General features: G+C 41.5%; 1 protein-coding gene across 1 annotated transcript in view; it reads right to left on the bottom strand.

Moving 5' to 3' along the window:
• DNAJC1 (DnaJ heat shock protein family (Hsp40) member C1) overlaps nt 1-10,201 on the bottom strand; it is a 107,602-nt gene extending 97,401 nt beyond the window's left edge. The window contains exon 1 of the mRNA XM_041489343.1: nt 9,899-10,201. Coding sequence (XP_041345277.1) covers nt 9,899-10,063 — 165 coding nt within the window. The 5' untranslated portion in view covers nt 10,064-10,201. The remainder of the gene's footprint in view (nt 1-9,898) is intronic.
• Between the last annotated feature and the right edge of the window lie 4,745 nt (nt 10,202-14,946).

Below are 14,946 nucleotides of genomic sequence, written 5' to 3'. Positions count from 1 at the left end.
CACAACTGCTTCCTAATTAAACATCTAGTATTACTCAACCAGTAATCACAATGACCAAAAATATTTACTACATGCAGTAATGGTGCACTCCAGCATGGGTACTCTGTACTGTATAAGAGAGAATAAATGTAAGTCAGCTACAATTAATTTTCAAATACAGTATAATTTATGTACAGAAGAACTTCATTTTTTCACCATTCTAAGCTATAAAAAAACAATTGATTGGCTGATCTCCTCAATCTGTACTTCAGCTATGAAAACTCTGTTCTCAACAGACACAAGCCAACATTTGAACTTTTCACTTTGTTTTGAATGTTGCCGGCTTAGCTTGGAGTGTGGAAAGGCTACTAAAGTAGAAATAGAAAATTCTGAAGTAGAACAGAAACTACAAGCCACACGAATTACATGACAGAAGAAATACATTTTATTCAATAGATAGGCAGACTCAGACTGGAAAACACATTTCTTTCAAGTTTTTAACCAACTGAAAGAAATGCATTAACTGAATAAGATTTTTAATAAATCTTAATAGGAAATGGGAAGAGGCTTCCATGTAGGACTAAATTTTACAGACTTTTTTGTAGAATAACATTTTAGCAGCCGCTGTTAGACACAACATCCAGTAAAGCAACTCATAATATGTCTTAGACTGTCACAAAGTTAAATGGCATACAAACTCTTTTACTCTCCCATCACAGCTTTTATATCCCACAGAAGAACACTAGAGTAATCACTGAGTTTGAAATGGTGATTACTGAATATAAAAGCTAGCCTAAATCAGTTTGATAAAATGGAATTAAAACTGATCAATTTGATAAAACCTATTTAGGTTAAATAAATAAATAAAATGTAATAAAGCATTGATCAATCACAATTAAGAAAATCATTTGCAATAGTTTTAGAGGTAGGTAAAAACAATCTTTGTCCCTTAAAGGAGAAGCTATTCAACCCAAATCAGTGCAATAAGCTTTTTCATGTCCTCATCAGCACTGAATGCTTCCTTCAACAAGTGAAAGTACTTAACAGTATTGGAGACAGCAGCATTTCACAATTACAGCTCATGTGCCAAGACCCCTCTAGCTCTTCCTTCACTCTTCAGTCATGCAAGGATTGCCAAGTGACTTTATTTCAACAGCTCCTATGCATCATCTGGTTTCTTCCACGGATTTTGCAGATTAACACTGATAAGGATGAATTTCAGATCTATCAGGGACTGCATATGAACTTTCTTCACTTCTCACCCCACTTCTCATTTGACATCAGTAAGAACAGTCTGCAAGGCCTGCAACCAGGTCATTTAGGAAATCTGCACTTAAGCAAACTCTCAGATGAGAGCCCAGGAATACACAATCCCACTTTAAACTGTTACTGTTTGCATAACTGTACACCCATACACCCATTGCCACATACATGAGACTGTTTACAAATCACTTTTATACAGAGTTAGTAGCATCCAAACAAGACTGACAGACAAAACAAACAGAAACCCCAAATCTCCTCATAACTTAGGGAAACCCAACAATTTTACACTGCAAGGAAAAAAAAAAAAAAAAAAAACAGAAAAAAGAGAGAAGCAAACTTCTAACCTGCACAGCAGCTAGTTAAGAAAAAAGCACAAAGACTAAGAAGCAAATCAAAAGCAAAACTGCAGATTTTCATATGCTGCATGAATTTGGTTAGCCCACTAGGATCTGTGGAAAACCAAAACATTTCAGATATTAAAATGAATAAAAGAAGGAAATTAATGTGTATCAGACCCATTCTTAGAGACAAAATAAACCCCTCTGTTATCACTTATACTCTCATTCTTACTGGCTCAGCTGCACAACAGCACCACAGACTCTTTGTTACAGGCTCTGCTGAGAGCACAAGAAGCACCAAACCAATTAAGGAACATCTTATATGCTGAATTCTCATTTTATTTCTTAAATTTTACCACATACTTAAAGTTAAAATAGCACCACAGATACCTCCAAATATCTCCCTTGAAGCTACAGTTTTCTCTAGATCTGATTAGAAAACCATGTTAATCTTAATTGTAAATGGACCATAAAAGCTTTATCATTCAACAGAATGATATTAGGGCTGCCTCTATGATTTATTTTTTTTTACACAGCTTTACAGACAAATATGGTGACAACAATCCACAGCAGTCAAGTAGTACAAGGGCCACTGGGATGTTGTTTACAAAATTCCATTTAGATCAATTCTGTAGCCGAGTCAGATACCAACATGGGCACATACCTAGAACTTCAGCAGAGGAGATAAATTTTGAACCACCATAAAATGTACAGCCTTTTGTAAGCACTAAAGGCACCAGCACAAGTTACCCACCCTTCTACACTAAGAAATTGGTCAATCCCTTCAATGAATTACAGATCAAACACAGAAATACCTGGAAAAAAAAATTTTTTTTATTTGTGCAGTTTGAAGATCAAACTATTATGGATACATCCTTAAAGGACTAGTGAAACAAGAAGTATGGAGAGAAAGAGCTGAAACGTTATTGCTGCTGCAGACAGAAAAAAAAAAAAACTAAAACCAAACCAGTTCAAGACTGCTTGTTTTATCCTTTCTACGGCACTTTGAAAACTGTCAGCTCCCTTGGGTTCCCAAACATAATAATTTCCTACTGCTGTATGTTCTTCTAAACAGCAAGAAAGAAGAAAAAGATAACCTGAAAGAAAGCAGGAAAGTACTACATGAATGAATTGTCAGAGAAAGTTAAGTGTCTTTAAAACTACTTAAATTGGTAGATTCCAAAGCACTTTTGTGTCTTGAAAAAAGGAGACAACAGTGAAAGAAAAAAAGTTTATTGGACAACATCCAAGCAGAAATTTAATCGGCAACAATGCAGAAAACCCATTTTTATGGAAAATACAAGCCTTACATGTCTGGATGTCTCAATCATTTTTATACGCAACAACACTGAACAAAAAGATAAGGACAGGGCACTTACAGAATAGAATACATTATCTATCAGCAGTTTACCTGTAAATTCAGCAATTTACAAAAAATCCCAAACCACACAGAAATCTGTACTCTGCACCATCCCCAGTTATAAATGCTGCAGTTATCATTAGCACTTCTCTATGGTGACTCTTACAAGCCATTAAACTACTCAAAATCGAAACAACTTTGTTCTATAAGATCCAAGTGAATAATATCAATGATGACTTCACACAGCCTTAATAATTTACACCTTTTGGGACAAGCAGAGTTTCAGAACTGCTGAAAATCTCAGTTCCACGTAAAACTTACAAGTAACATATTCAGAAAGGAAGTTTTAACCATAAAGGGATGCAAAACTGCGTCCCAGTAACATACTAAGAAAAAACACACAATTACTTTTATGGAATACACTGACATTACAGCTAAAGCCACCAGAAACAAAACTGGATTTTCTGATGATACTTTTTTTTTTAACCAGTACAATGGACTATTACTGCCTCAATGCTGACAGCACATTCATGGACTTAAAAGAAATACAGTTTCAGGAATTACTAAAATCCCTCAGTGTTTAAATAAAGGTGTGCTACTACTATCACCCAGTTGTGTATTATCAGTTGTGTGTTATGGAAGTTAATTATTTTTGAAAGCTTGGAGCAAGAAAATGGAAACATTTCATCTAACTGAGAATTCTGATGTTGCAATTGACAGTGCATTAAAATCTAACGCCTTCCAGTTTAGATCTCCTTAACATATACTTTGAACAAGAAGTAGAGAGCAATCTCAAAACACACTGAGAACATTAGACATTATGTTTAATCACTAGCTGAACAACTTCTCTTTGTCAGAAATGAGTGAGATACCAAGGTGCTACATGGCTCCATGTCATGTCACAGCACACTTTTGAAGGTCACAGTGAATATCTTATTTGTCATACAATAAAATAATCTTACAAAACAAAGCAGGAATAGCTTACAGCTCATAGTTTTGACACAGTCATCTGAAGAAGTAATGTTATAATCACATGCAAGTGAAGTTTTGTCTCACTGGATGAAATACTTCCAAAACTTGAAAGACTGAACGACCAGATTTTTGCTGAAACGTTTGCAGACGATGCACACTCCATGATTTTAGCAACACTGCACCCACATACATTAACCTCAAAACGCAGCAGGGAAGAGAACAGTCTGAAGCGGTAGAAGAGCAACCAAAATACATCTATGGAGAGTGATCCAGCTTGTCATCGGGAAGAACAAACAGACTCTGCGCTACCCCTCCTTATTTCCCTCCTTCTTTGATCTAGTTATGCACACCTTGCCTGCAAGGAAAGACAAAACTGCATGGGTACAGGTAAGCTGTTCTTGATGAGGACTTGAGAGTATTCCTTGGACAGATACACAAGAGGGAGAGCTGTTTTTTCCTACTTGAAGGGACCAATCTATGTACTCAAAGTTCCACAGAAGTTCTATAGAAAAAATAGTTTAACGTAGATTTTTTTCTGGACAATAACCAATTCAAAGCCAGAACTATGGCAGGGCCAGACAAAAAAACTGACAACTTCTGAGATTGCCATTATTTCTGAAAAATAAGTTACAACATCTATGTCCAAGAACTTTACTTATACAACATACAAATACACAACTTTTGAACTGCGGTGATGTATGCATTGCATGCCATCAGCCAATGCCTTTCCATAAAACAGACCACATAGAAACATCTTACTGAGAGTTTTCTTCCATCTCCAGACTAGATAATACCATAAAAGCCACAGTTTGTTGTGGTATTCATTCCTTTTCTTACAGAGCAATGCCAAGAGGTAAAATTCAGTGTCAGCAATTTACTAGAAACTACAGTCTTAAAGGTGCAGCTACCTCATACTTTTAGTGCAGCCCAGGAGTGCACGTGTAAATCAAACTGCTTTATTGTACCTACTGACTGCATATCATGAAGCAGTCCTGGAGTGGATGAACAGGATTCCTTTTGGAGAGAACTGAACCACAAGGTGTGAAGCCAAGAGCACAAACAGCATGTTCAACACAAACAGGCATTGAGTTCATGCAGCCAACCTGGAATTAGTTCAACAACAAGAAAAAAAAAAAAATCCCTGAAATGCAAACAGTATGGACATCAGTTCCACAGCACCAAACATTGCATTCTACAGACATAACCCTGTCAGATCCTGCTACTCAACACAGTACACAACAGCTCATCTGTTCCAGCATTCTTGAAAGAAGCCTATTAGCCCAACACATCCAGCTAATCTGGAGAGGTTGTATTTCCCACAGCCACAGAAATTCAGCTCCTTGGTTTTTATGTAATGCACTTTCTTGGAGTTGCTAACATACCAAGGTCTCACAGGCTGTCAGACCAAAATCAGGCTCTGTACACACAGTTCTGACTTTGTGCTGCAGCATCATCTACCAAACCCATCATCTTGCAGTGGATATAATACTCTTAGTTCTCTACAGTAAAACCACAGGAACACATTAGAGCTTAGCTCAATACGTAGCTCACGTGTCATAAGAAAAGCATAAGCCAATACTGAAGAAAATATCCCTCTCAACATTTTTCAGGTTACATATTTAGTCACCATGCTGGCCAGCAAGTCCTGCTTGTTAACTCTCCCTCAAAAACCAGAGCTCCCAGGGCCTCTTCCACTACCTCAAAGAGCGCTCAGAGAACCTTTCTGTATTTGTTTCCCTACAATGAACAGGCCTAGCAGAACTTTCAACACCAACCCCTTCCCTTATGTGATCACCAGTGGAAGCCAAAGCCTTATGCAGACCTTCCTTGATCCTAACACACAACACACGGCTCCACGCAGCTCAATTCCAGCAGTACAGCTCAAGCATTCTAATACACCTTCACAAACAACTGTTTCCTAAAAATTTCTTGATCAGATCCTTTGTATCCAAGAACCGTATCACAAAATTTCAAAAGACATTCAGAGGCTTGTAGTGTCTTCCTGGCTGCAAGCCAAAAAAAGTGGAGGAACAAATAGTTCCCTTGAAGCCATATTAGCAAGTTATAATCAAAAGCATATTTTGGGAAGGAGAGCCACAGGTTCAACTGATGCAAAGTTGATTCATCCTAAGCATATCATAGTCATGAAGGTATCAACTATTAAAAGCTATAAGAGATTATAACATTAACTTGACCCATTCATTTGTCCACCATACAAGCTTGTATGTGGAAGATCCTCAGATCTTCCTGGAGTTTTTCCAAAAAGTTAACATCACATTTCTATCTTCTCATTCTCAGGTAACTGGTCATCATATTACTGAGTCTGCATAGCCTCTGGTTTAATTCTGCTGCTTCATCTGAGTTTTTAGATGAATACTATTTGGTCCTGATTCCTTTGTTGGTTTGAAACTGGCTATATTGACGTGATTAATGAAATTATTATTACATCAGATTTATTAAGAGTTATGATTCTATTTTCTTCAGTAACCACTTGGAGGACAGGGAAATGCAACCTTTTCTCAAGCCAAAGATTACACCCCCATCCTGCTAGGTCAAACTTCTTGAAACCAGCAATGTTTTATATGAGTCATTTAAGTTAATTACATCATCAATTTAAGAACCACCAAAGAAAGGGAAGGTAGAGCAATTCCCACATTGGTCAGAACAGCAATAGTAACAACATAACAATACAAGACTTTCTCATGCTATCATACTATTAGATCTGATAAAAACTCAAATAGACAGATTGTGTCCTTATATAAAAATCAGATACTTCTTAATCTAGGTGCTCACCCCTAACACTCGGGGGCTGAACAAGAAGGGACCTTCCAACCTCAACCATTCCATGAGCATTTGTAGATTGCTCAGCCATCCCTCTTTGAAATCAGGAACAAAGGCCAGTTATTCAACAGCCAAGACAGTCACAATCTTACTCTTACTTTGTGATTCCACATTCAGAACCACAACAATTACTTCACTTAGATCACCCTCTATCTTTGCCACTGATAACAGAAAACACTACAGCAGCTCAAACTTAACACCTTACCAGAGCTGGATGAGTTACCTGACAATGCCAGGAGGCTTCCACAAGGCACTCAAAATGACAAAACACAAAATCCATATTCCCGCAAGCATAGAACAGCAACAAAACAAAACCCTAATCATTTTTCTCCAATTTGAGTGAAAAAACCCATACAGCAGAGGCTTCACCAAAGCATGTTTAAGAGCTACAGCACTTCCCACAATGCCTTCTTCATCTTGTCAGTTGAGGTCAACATCAGCTTCTGACATCGTGTATGAGTTCAACAATCAGTGCCACAATTCTCCCATCAAAACCTAAGCTGCTTTAATGCCTTAAGGAAGCATTGGAGTCATTCCCTATATTTTTTCAAAACAAAGATGACATGTTTAGAAGAAATCTGGCAGCCCTGATACACCAGTGTTAACAAACACAGTTGAGCATCCATATCTCAGATGTAGAAGTTACATCCTGCATAATGGAGAAATACTCCCTCTCCCAGAAGTACATCAAGGAAGAAGAGATTATCAGGACATGATACAAGGCAATGAAATAAGAATGGGTGGGAGGAAAAGCAAGCCTTGATGAATGAAAGATAATTAAAAAGTTCAAAGGTGCGGCCATAAAGCTTATTGTCACACACAGTCAACTCTTGTGGACAAGAAAACCACCTGAACTCAGGGAAGGAAACCTATAGTACTAGAACTACAAAAAGTGAAATTACAGCACTATAGTAAAAAGCATCCCAACTAAAATAATAATGACATACAAAACTAATAAGCCCCATAAAGCCACAGCATTAAAAAATAGCAGAAGACCTGAAGAAATGTGCAAACATCACACTGAGACATCATGGTGAGATGACACAGTTTTGTGTTGAAACATCCAGGGTAGGATACAGCACACCTGAGATTTGTGCACTTCCCTTGATCCTCTCACAGGACCAATTATCCTTCTCATAAGTTAACCTGAACAGCAGCAGCTGCCTAGCGAGGCACTGCAAGACAACAACCCTTCAGGATGACATAAGGATCTTGTTGGAAGTTTCAGATATGGGTCAGAGCTGGAGAACCAAGCAGCAGGAACAAAGGATACAGAGTGAAAGAACCTGTAAGTCCACACAGCATTTTCCAGTCTTACAGTTTCTGACTGAAGCTCAACTCCCAACACTGCATACTCCATTATTCCACTCACAGGTCTGTTCTGCTGCATGTGTCAAGTATCAGCACTATGTACGCTTCCAGTCTTGGCTATAATGACGAGTGACCACTTTAAACAAAAAAATCCAAAAATACTCGGTTTCATTTGTGTTGCACTTCCACCAACTTTTTCCTTGCTCCCACGCTACAAGTGATACAAGTTTGCCATTATGACTAGGAGTAGAAATGTGAACTAGAAGAATATTTGCTTGTTAAAATTAACATTTTGCTAAACATACACGGCAAGGTAGAGATTTGGCCCTAGAAGAAAGGACTGTGGAAGACATTAACAAAGAGTTGCATACCAGACCCGAACATCGCTAACAGAAACAAAGTTTTGCATTCCTACATTATCTAACACTAAAACTGTCTTTGAGAATTAACACCTAGATTTTTAGGGTCTTGAAAATGAAACATGAATAGCAGTGCTTGCTGTTTTGTACAGATGATGGTATTCCATAGTATTTAACACTGGATGCTTAAGAAGGACCGAAGGAAAGAAAGAGATGAAACAGAGTCAGAACAACCACAGCCAGTAGTTTCCAAAGCTGGACACATATATTGCAGACATCTTCCCTCTCTTTTTAGACATGGCCTTAGTGAAAAGCACCTGAAAATACAGTCATTGTTCTCAAAATCTACACGAACTACATCAGAGTAAACTTTAAGGTTCACAGGGAAGCCATTTAAATAGGATCAATCCCCAGAATATAGCACTGGAAAGTATCAGGGGTACAGAATGTACTAGGAGACAGAGAAAGAGCAAAATGTCTTTTGGGGATTCTGAGTGAAGTAGTAGCATATAAAGAATTGTGTATTTCATTATTGAGGAGAAGAACACCGATTGGAAGAAAGTAAAAAAAGTGGTTAAGATGCATGTAGAGACACTGAGTAGGGTCACACATAGAGCAGAGCATCTAGAGAAAAGAAAGGACACCATGGGAGCCCAGACACGTGATACAAGCTGACGATGCCAAGCGGCAGTGAAACCAGCAACCACATTCAAGATGTACACACGAACTGCGGGATAGAAGTGTTCCTAACAGGAGTTTCTGTCTTGACCACACTGGCATAAAAAATTAACTGAAGCTGCATAATAAATTCTTTTAAGATAATGTTAGGTGTTACTTATGAAAGAGAGGTGAAAACCACACACAATAACCAAGATACATGGAAAGTAAACAAATATAACCATCTACAAGCCATTTACACAGCAAAGGGTCACAGTCTACCACATGGCATGAGTGAGAGAAAATATGAGCTGTAACACATGGTGATGCACAATCTTAAGATAAGGACACAGCAGCTATGCAGAAGGAGGGAAAGGTGAGAAACTGCCATACCGACGATATGAATGGGAAGTGTGAAAACCCCAGAAGCTACTTTTGTCTGGCTGTAGATACATTTGGAGAAAATGAGATATGTCCAGAAAAGCAACAGGCAGTAGGAACACACAAAGGTGTGAGAGAGGGAGGGCTGATTGATGGTGGGGCAGGAAGGAGAAGCCACAGAGCGGTACCTGAAGCAGAGCAGAGCTCCCGCAGTGGGAGGAGAGAGGCTGGAAAGGGACAGGCGCGTTGCCCCGACCCGCGGGAGCCGGGGCCCGGGGGCCGTGGCAGAAGGAGGGTGACAGCGCCAGGCCAGCGGGCGAGGGGCCGGCGGGGGCAGCCGGGCAGCTGCGCTGGGGGTCAGGGACAGCCGTGACCGGCGGGGCCCGTGGGAACGGGCTAGGGCAGGGGGCGGCGGGCGGGCTCGGTCCCTCGCTCACCTGCTGCACCCCCAGGAAGTCGTAGAAGTTCCGCGGCACCTCCTCCACCAGGTCGAAGAGCTCCAGGTCGCCGCTGTCCCAGGCGCGGGCGCGGGGCGCAAGCAGCGCCAGCAGCGCCACGAGCAGCAGCAGCCGAGGGCGCGGCGTGGGCCGCAGACGGGCCATGACCCCCGCCTGCGATGGCGGCAGCGGAGCGGGGACGTGCCCGGGGGGCTCCGCGGAGGCCGCGCTCACCGCGGCGGCCGCTCGGCACTGAGGGGACGCGCGAGGCCCGGCCCGGCCCCGGCAGCGGCAGTCCCACGGCGGGGGAGGGGTGAGGGGGGGGGCGCTCCCCGCCCGGCCAATCGCCGCCTCCGCGGCTCGTGACGTCACGCGCCCCGGCAACCGCCGGCGCTCGCGCAATGGAAAGGCCGGAGGGGGAAGGGCGCGAGCGGCTCCTGGCGCGAGCTCCGTGCGCGCGGACGCCCCGCCCCGCCCTGCCCTTCCCCCGTCGCGCGCCCTTCCCGGCGGGAACAGCGGGAGCGCCGGGAGACCCACGGGGAGACCCACGGGGAGACCCACGGGGAGACCCACGGGGAGACCCACGGGGAGACCCACGGGGAGGGTCCCGGTCCCTCGCGGCTGCCGCGGTGCCCGCGAGGCCCCGCGCGCTGAATCGTGTTTCGATTTTCTGTCTTCATGAACTCCTTAAGGGCGTGTTTGATTCCTGTCACCTATTTTAGCCTAAAATCGCTACTCTTGTTAGTGCTCCCCGATATTTAAGGTGTTGTCTCCGAACTTTTAGTTCTTTCCTAGCTTAAATTAATGTGAAGTGTTTCGCCTGGGACGCTAGATGAGAAATTAGATGGAAACTTAATGGCCAAACAATACAAATTATCAGCATTAAATCACTTTTCTCTGGCACGGGCAGACTCCTCGGCACACCCCATCTGTTTCGTCTCTCTCGAAACTAGGTCTGGTTAATAACTCACTCTGGGAATCTTTTTAAGAAAAGAGAGATTCACTCATCTGAAAAATATCCATGAACTAAATTTTAAAAATAGGGTTTGCAATTTAAGAAAAAAAATCCCAAATGCCAATCTTATCTGCACCTGAATTCACCTAAGAGGAACTAGCTACCATTTACAGAGCCACTGTACAGCAGAGTGCTTCCTTGGATACTCCATGGGAATACCAGGATGTGGCTTTAAAATACACTCTGCTCAGTTCTGAGTAAAGAGTTGAACCAACATAACCATTATCAATTTTCCAACTCATAAAGTAGAGAATAGTCTTAGGTATTCTCTACTATTGAAACTGTTCCCTTTTGTATAAACTATTTAAATATTAATTAGATTGATATTTAAACTCATGTTTCCATATCCCATATGTATGCCCACTGGGCTTTTAGGATCACAATTCTGCCTGCGGCTTTGCTTTCTGAAGAGAGTCCTAAACCCATTTGCTAGGAAATTATAATTTAGCCAACAGTGTCTTATACAGACCCTTTTAACTTACACTTCACAAAAAGGTGCTGTTCATTCTTATACTCTTAAAAAAAGGTTCCTCCTGCTTGATCACAAAGCCAAAAAAAGTTCTTTTTTAGAGAATGACAAAGTCAAGTCATTGGCTAGTTAATTTATCAGCTGCTTTGTTTGGCTGGAGCAACTGAACCTGGTACAGATCAGTTTCTTCCCACGTCCTTACTTTGTTAATCTGTTCTGTTTTGCATGCCAATATCCACAGTATAAATTTGTTGCCCTGTATATTTACATTATCCTTCCTTTCAAGTCTCAAGCTTTATTGCACAAAAATACCACCTTTGGATTCAAAACATTACCTACTCATAAGGTTGTAGAACAGAGTTTAAAAATGCAAAGTATCCTCAGAAACCAGGGGCAAATAAAGAGTTCAATAAGGTAGCATTATTTTATTTTTAAACCAGGCGAAAGATTTTTTAAAATGGGAGATTAGTGATATTTCATCCCCTTAACAAATACTTCCAAATTCTCCTTTTCTTCTGAATTGTTCTGTATTTTTCATTTCTATTTCCTCTTGCCTCATTAGCTTCTAAGCCTCCTTAGTTAAGCTGATGTAGTGCAATGATGAACCTTGAAGAGAAGCATTTGTTATTTTGATCTTATTTTTCGACATTTGGAATTCGTTATGAAAAATTACTCCTTTCAAAACCAACCTGGCTGCTCTTGATGAAACTGGTAAAACAGCCTTCAAAAAATCTGATAAAAACAGGTCACTTATTCCATTATACTGAGACCAGGGAAACCTGTCCTAACACTGATCACAAATTGCAGGTGGCTTGTGGCACCAATGCTTCTGAGAACACAGCAGATAATGGCTATTTTGAAAGAAATACCTCAGAATTCTGCAGATAAATTATGGCTTCTTTTGGTCAAGAGGAATGTGAATTTGGAAAGAATAATAGGGGGAAAAAATGTGCTAATGTTAATGGGATTATGATTATCTAAAATACATATTTAAGAGATCTCTTAATTTAAGTTAGCGTAGTTAAATTTTTCCAGTTGGTTTTAACAATGTGAGAAATTTGAAACTCATTTTTATTCTGCTCCTGAAACCATTGGAACAGAAGGCCTAATACTGCACTGAACATTTCCAAAAGGGATTTTTAAGAAATTCTACACTATGAGATTAGTTTAAATGTTTCCATTAAAATTGTTCTGTACTCCAAGCATAAATGTTGAAATTTTGGGAAGAAAATGCTGAAAATACTATTTAAATGCTATAAGTGCTTTCATAATAATGAAATCTCCTTCAGCTGTCTTCTTTAAAATCAAGAGAGTAATGAAGAATACTTCCCCCTTCTCCAGCACTTCAATTAAAGTCACATTAGGCCTCCCCAGTATAAAAAAAACCAGTTAATATACAAGTCAGTTCTCTCTCTTGCCTTCAGAGAAAGATTTAAAATATAGAACAAACATAATCAAATTCAGCAATGCTTGGCCTCTCTATGAGCCTGTGAGACATCACAGGCAGGTGAGTTGGGAGACTGGTGATGAAGATTTAAATCTCACTATTGCAAACTCTGCCACAAAGGTAGAGAGGAAGGTAAAAGATTACACATGGCTTTTTCATCATTGCCTAAAATTACTCCTGCTGGGAAGTATTAGTACTTTTTCCTGTGACTCAGCCGTGACATTTAAACTGCTAGAAGATGAGAGAAGAGTTTTTAATCCCGTATGTAGGCTCTGCAGCTGGGCAGCTCCTTTAACTGAAGTTCATAGAGAGCTGTGAAGGCAAGGATAGCATTTCCTTCCTGTGCCCCAAATTTGCCCACTCACGCAGACAGCTGTCACTGAAACAGGTCCATTCGATCATGAAGCTCTGCTTTACAAAGCGTAAGGGAAAGAAGCGTATACAGAAATAATTTGTTTAAACAAATCTCTGTTCTGACACTAATTGACAGTAGTGCCCAAGGCATGAACCAGTTATTATTAGTGTTTTTAACAGCACTGAAAGACCAACGTGCTTCATAAGCCCAGTAGGATTCACACGATCATATTCTGAATCGCTAAAGAGCCTGCGATTTCGGTGTCTCAAATGAATAGCAGACGTCTGGGGGAAAGCGCTTATTAAGGGACCACCCCTTTTCTGAGATAAAGCCTTATCTCCAGCAATTGAAGAGCCACTCTGGAACAGGCTGGGGTCTGTCCCAGTTCTCTCTCCTGGCTGGCTAGTGTGGGTGCTCGGCGTGGTTCTGCACAGTCACGGGGAACCTCTCTCTGCTCACGAAGCTGGCTTGAGAGTTTCCTGCGCCCTCCCCCAGCCCAGGCGCTGCTTCCCACCTCTGCTCGCTGCTTCCTAAGCTGCGCTCGTTCAACTCTTTGTGGGCCACGTTGGAAGTCGAATGAGTGAGGTGATCCAGCTTAAAAAAAGGAAAAAAAAAAAAAAAAAAAAGAAAAAAAAAAAAAAAAAAAAGAAAAAAAACCCAGACAACTACTCGCGCACACATACGTACACACGCACAGAAAGACTCAGATGTTTCACTGATCCAATTTACAACTCAACCCACGAACAGCTGCACTCCCACAACCACGGGGACAGCGAGCTCCGACGAGGGAGCAAGAACAAGGGGGCAGAGCAGGCAGGAAACAGCCCGACTTAAAGCGGCTTTTCCAGTGGACAAAACCCCGCAGTACAACTGGAGCCGGAGAGCCCAGGGCGAGCAGCTGCGCCGGCAGCAGGGCCGGGCAGAGGCGGGCAGGAATGGTCTCCCGGCGGGCAGGAATGGTCTCCCGGCGGGCAGGAGCGCCGCGGGACGCGCACCGGAAGAGAAGGCTCTGCCGCCGAAGCGGCGGGGCCGCACAGCCCTGCTCGGAGCCGTGCTCCATCCCGACAGGCCAGCGGCCTGGCTATTGCCTTTTTAAGGGATTTTTTTCTAAAGTCAGATCATTTTGCAGATGCAGTTTAGCGTTTAGCCACGCGGTCAGGCGAACGGAATGGAGACGGAGAGAAGATGACATCCAGTGTGGCAGCGGGAAAAGAAGGACAGTGGGGACCGGACCACTTTACAGCAACCCTGCCCACTGAAAGATTTGTAGGGACTATGCCTTTCGTGTACACCAGCTGTTACCTTAGGTCAGACATAAGTCAAAGTAATGAGAAAGAAATGTGGGAATGGGACGAGAAGCAAAAGCAACAGAGCTAAAACCAGAAAGACATTGGAGTCCATCAGACGTGAAAGAATATTATTTAGGAAATAACCCACTTGTGCCTGGTCTGGGCAGCTCAGTCATCTCTTTTAGCTACATTGCTCCTTTTTTTTTTTTTTTTTTTTTTTTTCTTCATGTTACATCATTAGTGCCAAAATCCAATAGTGCCTACTGAGTATGCCATACGTTTGATGCTGTTTTCCAAACTCAAAAACTACCTGAAGCCACATTACCATCATACACGATGTGGTAATACACTCAGATCATCTTCATATGAGCCATATCCTTAGGAGCCATATCCTAATAGTGTAAAGCCAACGTATGAAAGCCCTGATCATTATAAATGGCCTTTTCCCAGCATAAATGTATAATGTTTTGTTG

The sequence above is a fragment of the Pyrgilauda ruficollis genome, unplaced genomic scaffold, assembly GCF_017590135.1.
Source record: "Pyrgilauda ruficollis isolate IOZ18807 unplaced genomic scaffold, ASM1759013v1 scaffold12, whole genome shotgun sequence".
In the NCBI taxonomy this organism is placed as follows: Eukaryota; Metazoa; Chordata; class Aves; order Passeriformes; family Passeridae; genus Pyrgilauda; species Pyrgilauda ruficollis.
Note: the sequence above shows the minus strand (reverse complement) of the source record. Positions and strands in the feature narration are given on the sequence as shown.